This window comes from Rhipicephalus microplus, chromosome 8, assembly GCF_043290135.1.
Source record: "Rhipicephalus microplus isolate Deutch F79 chromosome 8, USDA_Rmic, whole genome shotgun sequence".
Lineage (NCBI taxonomy): Eukaryota > Metazoa > Arthropoda > Arachnida > Ixodida > Ixodidae > Rhipicephalus > Rhipicephalus microplus.
The window spans coordinates 1954957-1972060 of NC_134707.1; the positions used below are offsets into that span (position 1 = coordinate 1954957).

At 47.3% G+C, this 17104-nt stretch overlaps 1 protein-coding gene across 12 annotated transcripts in view; it reads left to right on the forward strand.

Annotated features, from left to right (window-relative positions):
* Positions 1–2330: 2330 nt before the first annotated feature.
* LOC119163941 (Protein associated with topo II related - 1) overlaps positions 2331–17104 on the forward strand; it is a 240719-nt gene continuing 225945 nt past the window's right edge. For all 12 annotated transcript variants that reach the window (XM_037416018.2, XM_037416019.2, XM_037416023.2 and 9 more), the window contains exons 1-2: positions 2331–2618; positions 3154–3253. In XM_037416018.2, coding sequence (XP_037271915.2) covers positions 2580–2618; positions 3154–3253 — 139 coding nt within the window. In that variant the 5' untranslated portion in view covers positions 2331–2579. The remainder of the gene's footprint in view (positions 2619–3153; positions 3254–17104) is intronic.

Consider the following 17104-nt stretch of genomic DNA (forward strand, 5'->3'; position numbering starts at 1 on the left):
CGCGAATGAGTCACGACGTGGCCATGGATTTCCAGTTTCGCTGATGTCTGCCACACATACCGATGGTGCCAAAGAAGCTGATGGTGCCGCCGTGTAGTAGGGTGGATTGGTAGGTGGATGAGGAATGGTTTCGTCAACCCTACTACCTTGTCGTTGCAGCTCTTCACGCACAATTTCCCGAACAGTAGCGGCAAGGTCGGTGGGCGGGCTCACGTCGACGCTGGCAACCGTTGTCACATTTGCCAGCCTACCAAATTTCGGGGCGATGCGACGAGTCTTCAATTTTTCAAACGTGCGGCAGTGATGTTGGACGTCGGAGGCAGAGGTGAGGTCATCCCTGCTTATCAGAAAATTGTAAACGTCTTCCGCTATGCCTTTCAATAGGTGTCCGACCCTGTCTTCTTCAGACATCTGCGGGTTTATAATCTTGCAAAGCTTAAGAACGTCCTCTATATAGGCAGTGCAGGTTTCTCCAGGAGTTTGGGCTCTTCAAGCAAGAGACCGCTCCGCGCTTTTCTTTCTTGAGTTGGAGTCACCAAAACACTTCTTGAGTTCTTTAGCAAAAATAGCCCATGTTGTCAAGGACTCTTCGTGGTTTTCATACCACATCAGGGCAGTGTTCGTGAGAAACAGCGCGGTGTTTTCCAGCTGATCGATAGAGTTCCAGTGGTTGTACCGGCTCACCCTTTTATAGTGCGTTAGCCACGCGTCCATACGGGAAATTTGGAGGCACCTGTTCCTAAGTTTCTGTATTGGGATCCCGTTGTTTTCCTTGTTGCTAAAGTATGCTCCTAGGATTCTGATGTTTCTGACTTCCTGGACGTAGGTGTCCTCTATCTTGATTTTGAGAGGTGTGGTTTTCGAATATCTGTGCCGAAAAACAAGCAATTCTGACTTGGAGGGTGAGCATTCCATAGATACGCTGCGTTACCGATTAACTGGACTGTCGAGGCTGCTTTTTGGACGTTGCTCTCTATGAGTTGCAGTGAGCCCTTGGACCATTTAGTGACATCATCTGCGTACAGGACGTGGTGGATTCCCGGAATTTGTTGTAAGGCATGCGGTAGTTTAAGGAGGGCAATATTAAATTAGAGTGGGGATATCACTGCGCCTTGGGGGGGTGCCGCGGTTACCCATGTTGATAGGTTGTGAAGATAAATCACCTATATGTATTGTGGCCGTCCATCCTTCTAAGAAAACTTTCACGTATGCATACATTCTTGGTCTACAGCCGAGTTGTATCAAGTGGTGTAGTGCCTTACGTTATCGAAGGCCTTAAAATCTATTGCTAGGACGGCTCTTTCTTGTCGTCGGGCATCTGGGGTAGGTAGGTCGATTACCTCATGTTTGAGCTGTAAAAGGACCTCTTGAGCTGAAAGGAGCGGGCGAAAGCCAAACATGGTGTCAGGAAGGATGTGATGTTCTTCTTTATTTGTAAAGCGAAGCTGTATGGCTTTCTCTATGACTTTGCCTGCGCATGACGTAAGGGATATCGGACGTAGATTATCTATGTTAACGGGTTTGCCTGGCTTGGGTGGCGCGCGGCACCAGCTAAGCGTTTTTCACCTGCGGCCCATAGGGGCGCGTCAGTCGAAAGTTGTTCGAGACCTCCAATTGTTCACCACTGTTTTGGACGCTATGCAAATTGCGTTGTTGCACCGTCCGCCACAGGTGACGCTAGCGACCAAGAACATTCTGCAGGGAGGGTAAAATAGGAAGGGAACAGGGAGGGCAAAATAGACTTTAAGCGGGTAGAATTAACTAGAAAGAGGTTATCTGATTGGTGGCTAGAGTCAAAGCACAAGTGAAAATTAAACTTTTCACTGCAAAGTACGAATCCTCAACCTCACTATTTAAAGGAAAAAATAAAAAAATATAGTTTATAATTTATTAAGTATTACGGCTTAAAGGCGCTGACCACTGCCCTATCTAAAGGGTACAGCCATATTCATCTATCCATCTATTCATCATTCTATTTATTCTAAATTGAAAGAGAGAAAGGGTGTGGCAGCTGTTTTCCTTCTCATGCGGCAGGCATCTGAATAGAGAAGGCGTTGTTTGAAGCTCACCTATCCTGTAATTCTCTTGCATTTGGATAAAATCCCTAAAATAAACTAAAATATATTTCAATATATTTCAAATATATTTTAATATATTTCAATATTTCAAAATATTTTTCAGGGACTTTAGCATTCAGAAGCTCACTAGCGCCGGATTTCCCTCTGGGTTTTATTGCGAAAAACTCTATGGTCCCCGCTACACTTATTTTCGTTGCTCTGTCAAAGGTGCAATTTCTCTTCTCTAGAAATTGTGTTGGTGTGGTTGGTGTGCTGTACAGGTTGTGTGCATTCCCAGCCCCGAGCAGCAGTTTATCTCGTCGAAGAAGGGAAGTGTTCTCTGGGGAACTGTCGTCTGATATGGGTCGAGTTATCTCACTGCAGCTGCGCTGTGCCGTGCTCTTCTCCGTTGTGTCACTGCATCGACAGAATCAGTGACGGAATTTAAGCCTAACATCTCCTTGATATGATACCTCGTCGAGACAACACTTGTGTACACCGACCATCGCACGCGCTAACATCATGTCGAAAGGATTTGCGGCTTTTCGCAAGGAGTCCCAGGCAAGTCCGATTCCCGCGCTCCGCTTTCTGTAGCTGTATATGAACGTTCGCACGCATGACTATCACACGTTCTTAATGCAAATTTTCCATAGGGCTTGATGCACTTCTCTGTAATAACTGTGGGGCGGCTGTTTTTGAGTAACGTTTTCTACGATCCCAGGTCACAATTCCGTGCCACAAAACAGTTAGATTCTCACTACTTAGGACGTTAGGCGGGAATATGTTGACACGATTTCTTATTGCAAAACGAAATGCATGCGAAGTTGGCATTTCGGAAAAAGAGCGGGCAAGTTCACGCTTCCTGAAGACGCAGGGGTGACGAAACAATTAATACCGCCCCTTATCTTTCAGTGTGCATGCTAATTGAGCGAGCCCTGCTTTTCACGCATCGCGAGGTCTGCAAAGGTTGACTTATTTGAGAGAAACTTGTGCAGTGGCGCGGCATTAGCGACTTGGTTAAGTGCGTATGTAAGGTGTGCTTAGTGCGCCGTTTCTTAAGTATGTCTTGTAGAGTACCTAATTTTTTTTTTTTCAGGAGGGGCTGCATTCGTTGAGTGTTGAGGACGAGCTGTTTACGGCTGAAGTTGAGGACGACTACGATGCTCTCAACGACGAGACGTTTGGAGGCGGTCTTGGTGAGTCCATCTCGTGGCTGCATCATATTTAAAATTGTAGATATATGTGGTACATCCTGCCAGGCAGTGAACATCCCCTGCGTGTTCATGTTTCCTGCTGTTTTCACGAAGGAGGCACTCAATATCCATACGTGTTTTATAGCAAGTGGGCAACAAATTGCGTCTCATTAGTGTTTTCTGTATGTCATATTATCTGGCAGTGGACCTACATAGGCCCTTCTCAGGCAAGTGAGCTCTAAATTGCGTCTCACCCTGTGTGTTTTGGTCACGTAGCGCTTTTTGTATGTCATATTATCCACCAGCTTGGACGCAGACCCCAGTTCAGACCATATAGCAGAAATGCACAACATTCACAAGCAACAAATTCACATCGCACAGAAGAGGAGGTAACACAAGTTTGCTGAACAAAAAGCAAACTGCCTGTCATGTGCATAGCTGATACAGGAAATCACATTTCTAGCTATTGGTTATTCATTTGTGATTCCAGAGTTCCGCGCTGTCCCTTTCGGGAGAGTTATAGCCGTCGAATCTTGCCCAGGCGGTGCTGTGAAAAACGACGCCATCAGCGCCGTCATCGCCGCGCTGGCCATAACTGGGTAGTGCAAAGAGCCGTCCGCAAGCGGACGTACATAGGCCCTTCTCTTTCATTGGTGTTGAAGCGCGGTTTTCTGAAAATCAAGGACCTGGCAAGCTTCTACTGTCAATTTAACCTCGCTTCAGAAAAGTACGAGAGTCATCAAAGTGAACTGCAGGTACTAGGCAAAGATGTCTCAGTTATTTCGGCGTGCTGTATTTTGCAATTCAAATGCAAGCGAGCATCGCATGACATTGAGTTCAGGCAAGCACTTGGACGTGTGTTCTATAATGCCTAAATGCATATATTTGGGCATACGCATGTTGACAAAGCGATGAAGTGCATAAACAATGTATCTTACGATCAGTGGTACAAAGCTGCCTTTTGCGGCACAAAGGGCCCCGGCGACTTTCACCTTTGCAGTTGCATTCTCCATCCATCTCTTGCTTCCTGTGCATTTAACTGTTTGATTACTCATCCTAGCATGTTATGTTGACGTTTATATTTTGTTTGTATATACCGCAAATGGGAATACACACGTGTCCTCTTTCTTGGTGTACAACGAAAGGCGAAACCGAAGCCTTCTAGATAGCTCCGGCTATCGCGAAGACCAACGGCAAAAAACACCTGGTTGTGGTCACAACCAATATTTCACGATTTATGCCTGTATGACGCACGTGTTCACATGCACTAGTCAAAGCCGAACTTCTAACATTCAAAGCCTACGTGTGCAATACTGCGTGGTGGCAACCACCTCAGATTATCGGTGGTAGCGGCAGGCGTGATGTTTATCGCGCGCGTCACAAGTCTAATTTTGCACGGTGCGTATCGAGGTCAGATGCTCTGTTGAGCTTCATAATCAAAGTTACCGCTGTTCTCTGTCAAGGTTTCTAAAAACAATTACAAGAGACCTATATTATCACACTTTCTCATGCGAACGTCTGTGGACAACACAAGTAATTCTTTTACCCAACACGTTTGCAACGGCCCGTATCCAGCACTCTCCCCGTTCTGCTTCACGACACCCATGGAAAACGGTAAAACTGAAGTTTTTCACATTTGTGGCAATTCCCAAAGCAACAGTAGCGTCGACTGAGGTCTTTTTTCATACAGCTTAGAGCTGTTTCGTCTGCTGTTCTTTTCCCGTCGTTCTGGCGACTGAACCGGGCCGGGCGTTCGACTAACAGATAGAAACTCGTAGCTGTTTTTCTCGTTTTGCCTGTACTTCTTGCACATGGTCACGGAGCAAACTGTGCGAGGGAGTCGGGCTTTGCACTATCCAAAACCGTGCCGACAGGTGGTGCTGCGCGTCTGCAAAACTCCAAAATCGAACGTCTATATGTCCCGCATTCGGTCTGGACCATTTATTTACAAATTTTTGTGTGATTCAACGCACGTTCAACAATGTGCGTCATGCTACGGAATACCTAGTTTGCGCAAACCGCCTGCGCGAAAAAATATGCTGGCAAGCTGTGGCTGCAAGTACCTCCTCAAGAGGCTGTAATAATAAAGCAACAACGGACTTCCTCCCCCTTTTGACTTCCTTCTTTGAAGAGTTAGTAACCCTATGTCTTAGCCAGTTCTTGCTAGAAAGAACATAAATATTAAGATTGCTTGTTTGAGGTAATCTTATTGATTTATTTATCAATCCTGACACGTTTTGCCCCGTTGCACAAGGAGCTCAAGGAGCTTCTTGACATGAGACTGTTCTGTTCATGTTTGAGATGATTTGGCAAATAGGAGCAGTGCATCACAAAACATAGCCAGGGTAAGATAAGCTTATGACTTTGTGTTTTATTGCTTCTGTTTCTTTTTACATTGTATAAGTAGTCAGTTATCAGGTTGGTGTTTACACATAAACAGCTTATTAATTCAATAACGCTATTAAAAAAAAAGTTCAGCAGGTCCCACGTACCTCGGAATCGACGTTAAGCAAAGCATGTGGAGGGAAGGTGACTGTTTTACAATTTTTTTTTGAGCAACACGTCATGAAATGACGCTAAATATATGTACAATTGCTGCATGCACAGACATATGCTGAAGAGTTGCAGATGTCTATATAACCAGTTGTTCGTAATTGCGCAATGATGCCGACTGGAACATTCATATTAGAAATACCAAAAGCTGATATGAAGCGCTGATGCTCTTGAGGATGTTGGCCCAGGACACTGCTACATAAATCAACTTCAGCGCATGGCAATTAACCACAATTGACCTTAACCCGACATGACGGCTGTATCAAAGAAGTACATATGTAGTGTTTATAAAATTGGGTAGGCAGCACTGCAACCAGTATTGACGTTTCACGAAGATTAGCGTCTATTTGAAAAGTACTTCCGAGACCTGGTGTAGCTCTGTGGTAAAATGCTTCATTGCCATGCAGAATGCTTGGGTTAAATTCCAGCTGGGACCCTGACATTTATTCTCTGCATTCGTCGTGTCGACGCTACCGATGTCTGGTATTTCATAACACTCGTGCGTGAAAATTGCCCATGTGTGTTCTCGTCGTTCCTGGGTAGATACCAAGTGTAAATCACCTGTGGCACATACCCGCATATCAGCGGCACATACCAGTCTGTGGGTATGTGCCACTGTCTGGCAGGAAGGGTTTGACGATGTAGACGATGGGATTGTGACATTATTCATGTTTTGACCAGCGTGTCATATTTGTCAGACCATCTTGCCCTCCCATGCTAACTTTGGTTCACGCCAAGTTAAGGGGGTGACCACGAGAGCACCCAAACCTGAGCGGCTAGACAGATAAATAGATAGATACGCTCAAAGTCGCTGAAGTTCGTTAAGAAATGCTTCGCATTTAAAAGCTCATTTTGCAGAAATCCTGGTGTCAAAAGTGTTGTCAATGTCAGTGTGACAAGAATAAGCCCAAAGAATTGAACAAGTGGCTCGGTGAATAAAGAAGCCTAAATTCACTTATTCTAAGAGGAAGGGACAACTCTGTGTCATTGGTTGTCAACAGCGTATCCTTTGACAAACAGGCAACGTGTGCTAGTAACTAGAAGATTGTACCACATTCAATACAGTGGACCATTAGTAAATGGAAATCTCTGAAACTGAGCGGTTGTTAAAGGGCCCCTAAACCAACCAGAGGATGAAATCCAGGTTTCAGTTGTTCATGAGTTTACACTGAACACTCAACAGTATAATCATGACAACGTTTTGTGGCAGTGAGAAGAAAGCTACAGAACCAAAGTGCACGTGTGCCACCCCTAAAGAATGTTGTGACGGGGGACGTGGACATAGGGAGCAGATTGTAGGTAAGAGCTGAAACTGTTTATTTAGCGGAACTTGTGACCAGGAAACAGAAGGTTTGACTACAGCAATACAAACTGGCGGCGAACACAGTGTCGGCAGTCGATCAACTGACGAGTGGTGAAGCGCGTCGGCATTTATTCATGTGCCGTAGAATATTTTAGCATCATCGCTAGTGGCTGCGTAGGTTCCAGAATAATCTGTAATGTTCCTGAAGTGCGCGTAATCTTAACAAAATGATGTACTCCGGAAATTTAGACCTCCTGGGGTTCTTTAACGTGCACCCAAATCTGAGCACACAGGCCTACATTTCCGCCTCCATCGGAAATGCAGCCGCCGCAGCCGGGATTCGAACCCGCGCCCTGCGGGTCAGCAGCCGAGTAGTGTAACGGGCGATAACAAAACTTAAGGAAGGAATGTGGCATTGCTTCCCCTCCGAAAAAGGCATCGTTCCGATGCTTTAGCAAAAGACGAAAGAAAATAAAGCAAGAAAATAAACAATAAGTACAAGCAATAAAGCACAGTCCAGAACAAAATACAGTCCTCAGGTTCGCACATGAAATGGCTTGAGGCGGACGACACGTGCGATATCAGGCCGTGCATGGCTCCGTTGAGAATTTGTAATGCCTTCGGTGATAACCTTGTAGTCGAATGGGCTTAAGGCAGACGACATGGCTAACTTCAGGCTGTGCATGGCGCCGTTGAGAATTCGTAGTGACTTCGGGGACAACCTCATAGTCAAGTGGGTCAAGACGGTGAGCAACCTTGTACGGTCCAAAGTACCTTCGCAAAAGTTTTTGTGCTATGCCCATGTTGGTGTATCATCATCCTTACCCAATCGTGGACACCAGGCTGGTATTCCACAAAGCTTCGTCGGAGATTGTAATGGCGGCTGTCGGTTGTCTGTTAGTTCTTGATGCAGAGGTGGGCGAGTTGTTGGGCTTCTTCAGCAAGCATCAGGTAGACGGTGATGTAGAAGTTTTATTCGTCAGTGACGTTGGGCAGCGTGGTGTCGAGCGTTGTTGCTGGGTTTGTTCTGTAGACCAACTTGTGTGGTGCCATCTGCGTCGTCTTCTGCACGGCCGTGTTGTATGCGAAGGTCACATACGCAAAGATGGCATCCTATGTCTTGTGTTCGACGTCGATGTACATGGCCAGCATGTCGGCGATGGTCTTATTGAGATGCTCAGTCAGGTCATTGGTTTGTGGGTGGTACGCGATTGTCCAGAGGTGGCTTGTCTTGCCGTATCTCAAGATAGCCTGAGTCAGGTCCGCAGTAAACACCGTACCTCTGTCGGTGAGGAAAACCTCTGGGGCGCCATGTCGAAAGACAATGTTCTCAATGAAGAACTAGGCTATCTCGGTGGCTATGAGTCACTAGCTACGACGATTCATTTATTTCTGCAAGTTGATGTTGGGAACGGTCTCAGGAGGTCCATCCTGATCTGCTGAATGTGTCGCCGGGGAGGGTCGATAGCGTGGAGGAAGCCTGCTGGTGTTGTGGGCGGTGTCTTTCATCGCTTACAGTATCGGCATGTCCTTATGTAGTGAAGGACATCGGCGGCAAGGTGCGGCTAGTAGTACTTTCTTGTACTTTTGCGAACGTGCAGGAAAGTCTGAATGTCCAGCTGTCGGGTTGTCGTGTAGAGCCTGAAGAATTCCTGGTTGCATTGTTGAAGGTACAAGGATGAGATAGCTGGCTTGGGCCAAAGAGTTCTGCTTTACAAGGACATTGTTCTGCTAGAAAAATGACTCTAGTCCTCGCCTGAATACTTGTGGGACGAGGGTGGTCTGGCCCTCGAGGTATTCCTCTAGGCCCCTCAGTCCTGGGTAGGCTCGCTTTAGCTCGGCGAAGTCGTCAGCACCTGTGGTTCCCCAAGAAGTACTCATCATCTTTGTAATCCTGCGGTGGTGGATCAGTGGAGGTGCAAGACAGGCAGCCGGTGTCAAAGTGTTTTTTTCCGGACTTGTACGCGCCAGTAATGTGAAATTCTCGAAGTCTTATGCTCCACTGTGCGAGATGATCTGAAAGGCTCTTTTCAAGTTAGCTAGCCAACGCAAGGCGTGGTGGTGGTTCAGAAGGTCGAAAGGCCTGCCGTGGAGGTAAGGGTGAAACTTTGACCCTGCCCAGATGATGGCAAGGCACCTCTTTTATGTTGTAAAATAATTGTCCTCGGCCTTGGATTCATTCATTCATTCATTCTTTATTTCCAACAAGTCTTTTACAACCAGTTAAGGGGTCCCTCAGGCGAAAATTGGTTGAAAAACCACTTGAGAGTGCCTGAGGCCCCACGTACATGGCAGCAGTTTCAAAATTAAAGCTCTTAAAAAATTGCTGTAATGTAAGTAGGCAGTTAGAACAAAAAATTAGACGAATATTCTACAAATACAACAGTAGAACAAATAGACACAGACCAAACTAATAACTATGTATCTGCACTCATGAATACATTGAACAGTATCAAAATAAACATGACAGAGACTGAAAAAAAGTCGATACATCGAGTAATGATAAGAGAGCATGATAAAAAGAAAGATACTAAGCCAGGGTGAAGAAATATTCTCGCATTTCTCTTTTTGTGAGCATTAAAAAGTTAAGCTTATCATTTATATATTATTAAGTAGGGATGGTAATGTATATCTGAGGGACTGTAGAAAATAATTCGTACGAGAATGAGCAACCTGTCTGTGCTTTGGGTTCGTGAATCCGTGTGTTCAAGACTTATGTTTGATAAGTCTTTAAAAAATGTTCAGAAGTGTTCCTTCGCAAAGAAGTAGTTGTTAATGAGTCGAAAATTGTACATGTGTTGCATGCTGATTATATGCTGATTATTTTGTAGCGGTGGAACAATGTATTTTCAAAGTAGGGATGGTAATGTATATCTAAGGGACTGTAGAAGTAATTCGTGCGAGAACGAGGAACGAGCCACCTGTCTATGCTTCGGGTTCGTGAATCCGTGTGTTGAAGACTTATGTTTGATAAGTCTTTAAGAGATGTTCGGAAGTGTTTCTTCGCAAAGAAGTAGTTGTTAATGAGTCGAAAATTGTACATGTGTTGCATGCTGATTACATGCTGATTATTTTGTAGCGGTGGAACAAAGTACCCAGCGGAAGTACTGTGTGAGACATTTGCAATGTAGCGCAGTGCCCTTTTTTGCAATAAGTGAATAGTTTTTACGTTTCCTAAGGTTGTGATGCCCCAGACAAGAAGGCAGTAGTTTATGTGCGAGGAAAACAAAGCATGGTAGATTTGAACTTTAGCTTTTTCCGGAAGAAAATGCCGACCTCGTGACAATACTCCAGCAGCACGCGATAATGATTTAGTCAATGATTCCACATGACATGACCATGTCATATGAGCGGAAAAAGTTACACCTAGAACTTTGTTTCTGCCACTTCGACGGGATTTTGCTTAAGCATTAACTATTGGTGAAGACTAGTTTCCGTGCCCCTGGATCTGAAAAAGACAGATTTCACTTTTTTCGCATTTTGTTTGCAGGCCATTAGTAGTAGACCACCGCAGTTCATCTTATAATACACTTTGGGCTTTGACAATAATCTCAGCTGAATTTTTTCCCGAAACAAAAAGACTGGTGTTATCCACGTACAGCAGAAATTCAGCATCGTTATGTCGACAATATCATTTATGTAGATATTGAAGAGCATCGGCCTAAGATGCTTTCTTGGGGCACACCGCAAGAAATGGTTTTGTATGAAAAAAAAAAAAAACAGTTAGCGATAAAAACACATTGTTTTCTCTCGGGCAAATATGGACAAAATAGGGAATTAGCTACACCACGTACCCTATAGACGTCTAACTTGCCGTGTAAAATGTGATGATTTAGGGTATCGAGTGCCTTGCTATAGTCAATTAAGACACCCAGCGTAAGCTTCTTTTCTTCGATGTTTTTGATTATCAATTCTTTTTGGCTGAACAACGCAGTCTGTGTGGATTTGCCACGCTGAAAACCATGCTGATTTTTGAAAGTATGTTGTGCTTGTTAAGAAAACTACTCAGGCGGCAGAAAACTATTTTCTCTAATGCCTTCGAAAATACAGGTATAATTGAAATTGGTCGGTAATTATTAGCATCAATTACATCTCCATTTATATATATGACTGATACTTTTGACATTTTCATGAGATTTGGGAAGCATCCAGACTGGAGAACTATATTAGACACGTAAGCTAAACAAGGAGGTCGATTACGTGCTTAATCGCTTCAACCTGAAATCCGTCGACATCAATAGCTTTGCTCTTTTTCAAAGATAAGAATGTGCGCACTATTTCTGCTTCATCAGTGGGTGCAAAAAACATTGTGTCAGAATTGTGGTAAGGAATCGGAGTATGGGCAGGGCTTCCCAGTGGTTGTACCGCATTAGCAAAGTCCTCACTGAAATGCTCGGCTAAAGGTACACCGGATAGATTATACCCGTTTACGGTTATTTCTGTTAAAGTATTCTGAACAGCATTGCGGTTCAGGGCCTGATTGATTGCTTTCCAAACCTGGTTGGGGTGCCGTAGATAGATCTCGGAAAACATGTGGTCATAGTAAGAGGTTTTTGCCTTCTTTAATGACGTAGTTAGTTTATTCCTGTAGGCTTTAAAGGCATCAAAGTCCGCAGTGTCTCTTGTATGCATAAATTTCTTGAACTGTTAAGTTTTTTCTTGATCATTTTCAGGTGTTCTCGCCCTACCCAAGGATTTCTTCTTTTTCTGTTAGGCTTAGCGTTTATGTAAGGAAAACATGTATTGTAATGATTCCTGAATATAGACACAGATTCACTATAGCTCTCATTCGGGTCCATCTGAACATAAACAGAAGACCAATGTTCTCTCAGAATCAGCCCACGGAATGAATTCATATTTTTGTTAGACATACATCTGTACCTAATATTGTCATTGTAAGTCATTTCCTGTGCAGCAGTTCTGGGAAATGCCATAAAAACAGGACAAAGGTCACTCACCTCTGCACATATCGTGCCAGCTGCGCGTACATCAGTGTCTATGCTGATAATGAACAAGTCTAAGACTGACTGGCAAGTCGTCGGTGACGACTTGCCAGTCAGTCAGTCAAGGCGTGTCGGTGACGCTATTGCCATCAGCACGTAGTGGGTCGACAGCAAGAGCGGCTCTCAATCTGGAGGAAAAAGAAGATCGCGTGCTTCTTCTCTGCTCGAGAGCCAGCCACGACTGACGCATCGTCTTAGAGATTGCTACCCGGTGCTTTAATAAATCCCCCAGTACTTGTGACTCATCGTGACAAACTGGTGGAAGTGCTGGGTAGTTTCACGTATGCTGCAGACCCCCCCCCCCCCCCCCCCCCAGGAAGCCGTGATACGAGTCCAGTGCCAATCAATACTCCCGTGCATCGGACCAGCCGCCGAATCAGGGGATTGCCTCCGGAAATCGACGATACTGCTCCAACCACGTCGACAAACATGACCAGCGCTTCGGTGCAAACCTCGTCAACAGGCACGGGAAGCACGACGTCGAACCGCTATACGTTGGAAAGCCCACAGGCACCGGCGACGTTCCATGGCACGGAGCACGAGGACGTTGAGGACTGGTTGGCGGCTTCGAGCGTGTAGCCACCTTGAATCAGTGGGACGACGTGGCGAAACTGGCTCGTGTCTATTTCTATCTCGAAGGCGGGGCATGTACGTGGCATCAAATCCGAAACGAGCAGCTGACGACGTGGCCCGAATTCTCTCATAGACTTTTGCAGACCTATGCCAGTGCTGATCGCCAAGAATGAGCTGAACGAGCTATTCTGGTCCGCGTCCAGTTGCCAAACAAAACTGTGACTACATACGTCGAAGACATGACGCGCCTCTTCCGACGGGCCGATTCAAGAATGACGGAGGACAAGAAGTTGCGTCACTTGATGCTCGGTGTCAAGGACCAGCTTTTTGCCGGCCTCGTGCGCAGCTCTCCGAAGACGGTCACGGAGTTCTTGTCCGAGGCCGTGACAATGGAAAAAATGCTGCAGCAGCGATCCAACCAATACGACAGGCAAGTCAGTGGCATGTCTACTGCCGACATTTTCACCGCCACTAGAACCAGCAATGACCGCCTACGTGAACTCATCCGTGATATAGTACGTGAAGAGTTGCAAAAGGCTGGTGTAACACCTCATCCTACGGTTAGCTCAATTGCAACTGTGATAAAGGATGAGCTGCACCAGGCCCTCCGGAACACCTTGCCTCCTGATACAGCTGCACCAGCTCCTGCTGAATACCGCCGTGAAACAACCTATGCGGAAGCCTTGAAACGCCCTGCTGCATCGCCGCCATTACTCGTCCATCCTGTTCCTGCTGTTGCACTCCAGTCAGCACAGAACATACCGTACTACGAAGGCACGTACACGCCACCGCCTTTGCCCTTTGTCCCTGGCGCTCCTGTCGCCCATCGTTCGGTGCCACCAGTTCAGTACATCGATAATCGGCGCACGTCTCCTCGGAAGTCTGATGTTTGGCGCACACCTGATCGCCGGCCTCTGTGCTTTCACTGTGGAGAAGCTGATCACTTGTATCGCCAGTGCCCATATCGCCGTCTTGGGCTTCGCGGCTTCTCTGCGTACTCACCGCCACCCCGTTACGGCCAGAGACCGCGCGAAATCGAAAACTACCTCGCCCAGCAGCATGCACCACCGTCTGCCGGGCGCCAGTCGCGCTCGCCATCACTGAGGCGATTTTTATCGACGCCGCAGCGGTATTCTACCACACGATTTCCCAGCCCCCGCCGGGAAAACTAGCCCAAGCGACCTCTGAGGGCGGGGTCGCTGAACGTCGAAGCGCTGAAGACCTCCTATTAACGCAGAACCGTACAGAAACCGGTCCGACGTCACATACTGCTGCAAAAGATGGCCGACTTTCTCTCGACATAGCAGTGACAGTTGATGGTTGTGCAGTTAATGCGTTAGTGGACACCGGCGCAGACTATTCCATACTGAGCGAGAAACTGACAACGCAGCTGAAGAAAGTCATCACGCCGTGGCACAACTCGCAGATTCGGACAGCTGGTGGCCACGTCGTTACTCCACTGGGTGCCTGCAAGACTAGAGTACAGATCCAAGGGTATACATTCGTAGCAAGCTGCCTCGTTCTACGCGAATGTTCCCGTGACGTCATCCTGGGAGTTGACTTTCTACAGGAAAATGGAGCTACCCTTGTTCTGCAAGAGCGCCGCGTCACGTTCTCAGCCCAGCGAGCAATCAATGTGCAGGATGACGGAAAGCGTGTCGACGTACTCCGTATTTTTGAACAGAGCGTGACGCTTCTTCCACGAGCAAGTATTCTAGTCGACGTAACATGCTGTGGTTTGGGCGATGGCAATGTGGTGGCCGAGACAAATTTAGAACACCTCCTGCAGCAAGGCATTTGTGTAGCTAGATGTGTAATACACCTTCGTGATGGCCGATCTGAATTGCTCGTAACCAACTTTAGCAACGAGCATCGACATCTGTTCCGTGGCACTTCGATAGCGTTTGCCCACGAAGTAGCAAACGTCACCAACTGTCTCACGTTAGAACTAGTGGATACCACCGACACGTCAATGAGTAATATTGACATCAATCCTGATCTGTCCACCGATAACCAGACTGCTACGAGCGCTCTTGTTCGAGTTCAGGTCTTGCTTCGCAAGTTGCTCAAAGATCCGCCAGACGTCTATCACTCAACACAGGATCATCACGTACGAGGCCGCACGCCCGATACACCAGAACCCCTACCGCGTGTCCGCTAAAAAACGTGAAGCGATACGTACGCAAGTCAGCGAGATGCTTGGCGATGGCGTTATTGAACCATCTAACAGCCCGCGGTCACCTCCAGTCGTACTTGTCAAAAAGAAGGGCGAGTCGCTATGCTTCTGCGTCGACTACCGAAAGCTTAACAACCTGACCAAAAAGGATGTGTATCCGCTGCCACGTATCGACGATTCGCTGGATAGACTTCGTCGTGCCCATTATTTCACTTCTCTCGATCTCAAAAGCGGGCATTGGCAAATCGAGGTAGATCAGCGAGACCGTGAGAAAACAGCCTTCGTGACTCCAGACGGCCTATACCAATTTCGAGTGCTCCCTTTTGGCTTGTGTTCAGCGCCGGCAACTTTCCAGCAAATGATGGACACTGTCCTCACAGGGCTCAAGTGGCAGACTTGTCTTGTCTACCTTGATGATGTGGTGGTCTTCTCTACCACGTTCGAGCAGCACCTTCACCGCCTGCGCAGCGTGCTTGAGGCTATCCGATCAGCGGGCCTCACACTAAAGCCACAGAAGTGCCACTTCGGCATAAAGAACTAAAATTTCTTGGACATGTAGTTAGCGCCGAAGGAATCCGGCCCTATCCGGACAAGCTTGCTGCTGTTGCTGAATCACCAGCTCCTGTCGATAAGACAGCCGTCCGGCGCTTCCTTGGTTTGTGTGCCTACTATCGCCGGTTCATTCATGGCTTTTCACAGATAGCAGAACCTCTGACTCGTCTCACAAGGGATGACACTCCGTTTGGCTGGGAAAACGAGCTACAAGCAGCTTTTGATGAGCTGTGACAGGGCATGCAATCAGCGCCCATTCTCGCTGATTTCGATGATGATGCTGACACGGAGGTCCATACCGACGCTAGTTACATTGGGCTCGGTGCAGTGCTTGTTCAGCGTCAAGAGGACGCCGAAAGAGTCATAGCCTACGCCAGCCGCTCTCTATCCCGTGCCGAGGCGAATTATTCCACTACGGAGAAAGTGTGCCTCGCAGTCGTGTGGGCAATCGCAAAGTTTCGCCCGTACCTTTATGGTCGTCCCTTCAAGATAGTGACGGACCATCACGCGCTCTGTTGGTTGGCAAGCCTGCGTGACCCTTCAGGATGGCTAGCACGGTGGAGCTTGCGACTGCTGCAGGAATTTAATGTCACCATCGTCCATAAGTCCGGCCGTAAGCATGAAGACGCTGACACACTGTCACGCGCACCCCTTCATGTCGTCAGTCAGGAAGCAGAGGAAGACGAAGGCTTCCTGGGCGCCGTTAGCGTATCAGACTTGAGCAAACGGCAGCGCGATAACGCAGAGATTCATCCAATCATTGATCATTTAGAGGGCCAGGGCGCTATCATACCACGTCGTTTATCCCGCTTGTTGACGCCGTTCTGCCTGCGAGACGGTGTGCTGTACAAGAACGCTCGTTTGAACAGCCGTGCTTACCTCCTGGTGGTTCCTCGAGACATGCGAGACGACGTCCTCTTCGCTTGCCATGACGAACCCACATCCGGTCATCTGGGCTACTCAAGCACACTTGCCAGAGTGAGCGAGAGGTACTGTTGGCCAGGACTTTCAGCAAGCATCAAGAAGTACGTCAAGAGCTGTCGAGAATGTCAGCGCCGAAAGCAACCATCTGTTAAACCAGCCGGTTTGCTTCAGCCCATTGAGGCACCCTGCACGCCATTTGACCATGTCGGCATGGACATTCTCGGGCCATTTCCCCTGTCTGCGGACAGCAACAAATGGGTGATCGTCGCGACCGACTATTTGACACGCTACGCTGAGACGCAGGCGATCCCACGAGCCACGGCTTTTGAGGTAGCACAATTTTTCATGCGCTACATCGTGTTACGACACGGTGCTCCTTCCAGTGTAATAACGGACAGAGGGACGGCATTCACGGCGCAGCTTACGGACGTAGTTTTCAAACTGAGCAACACCAGACACCGAAGGACAACTGCGTACCACCCGCAAACCAACGGACTTACCGAGCGACCGAATAAGACCCTCGCAGACATGATCTCAATGTACATCGACGTACAGCACAAAACATGGGACCGGATCTTACCTTACGTGATTTTCACGTATAATACCGCCGTGCAAGAGACCACGCGATTCACGCCATCTCGACTTCTCTACGGCCGCGAAGTGCAGACCATGCTAGGCTCTATGCTACCATGTCAAGACGAAGACGAGTTGGCAACTGGCGCCGAAGAATTCACAGAGCGTGCTGAGGAAGCCCGGCAACTCACGCGACT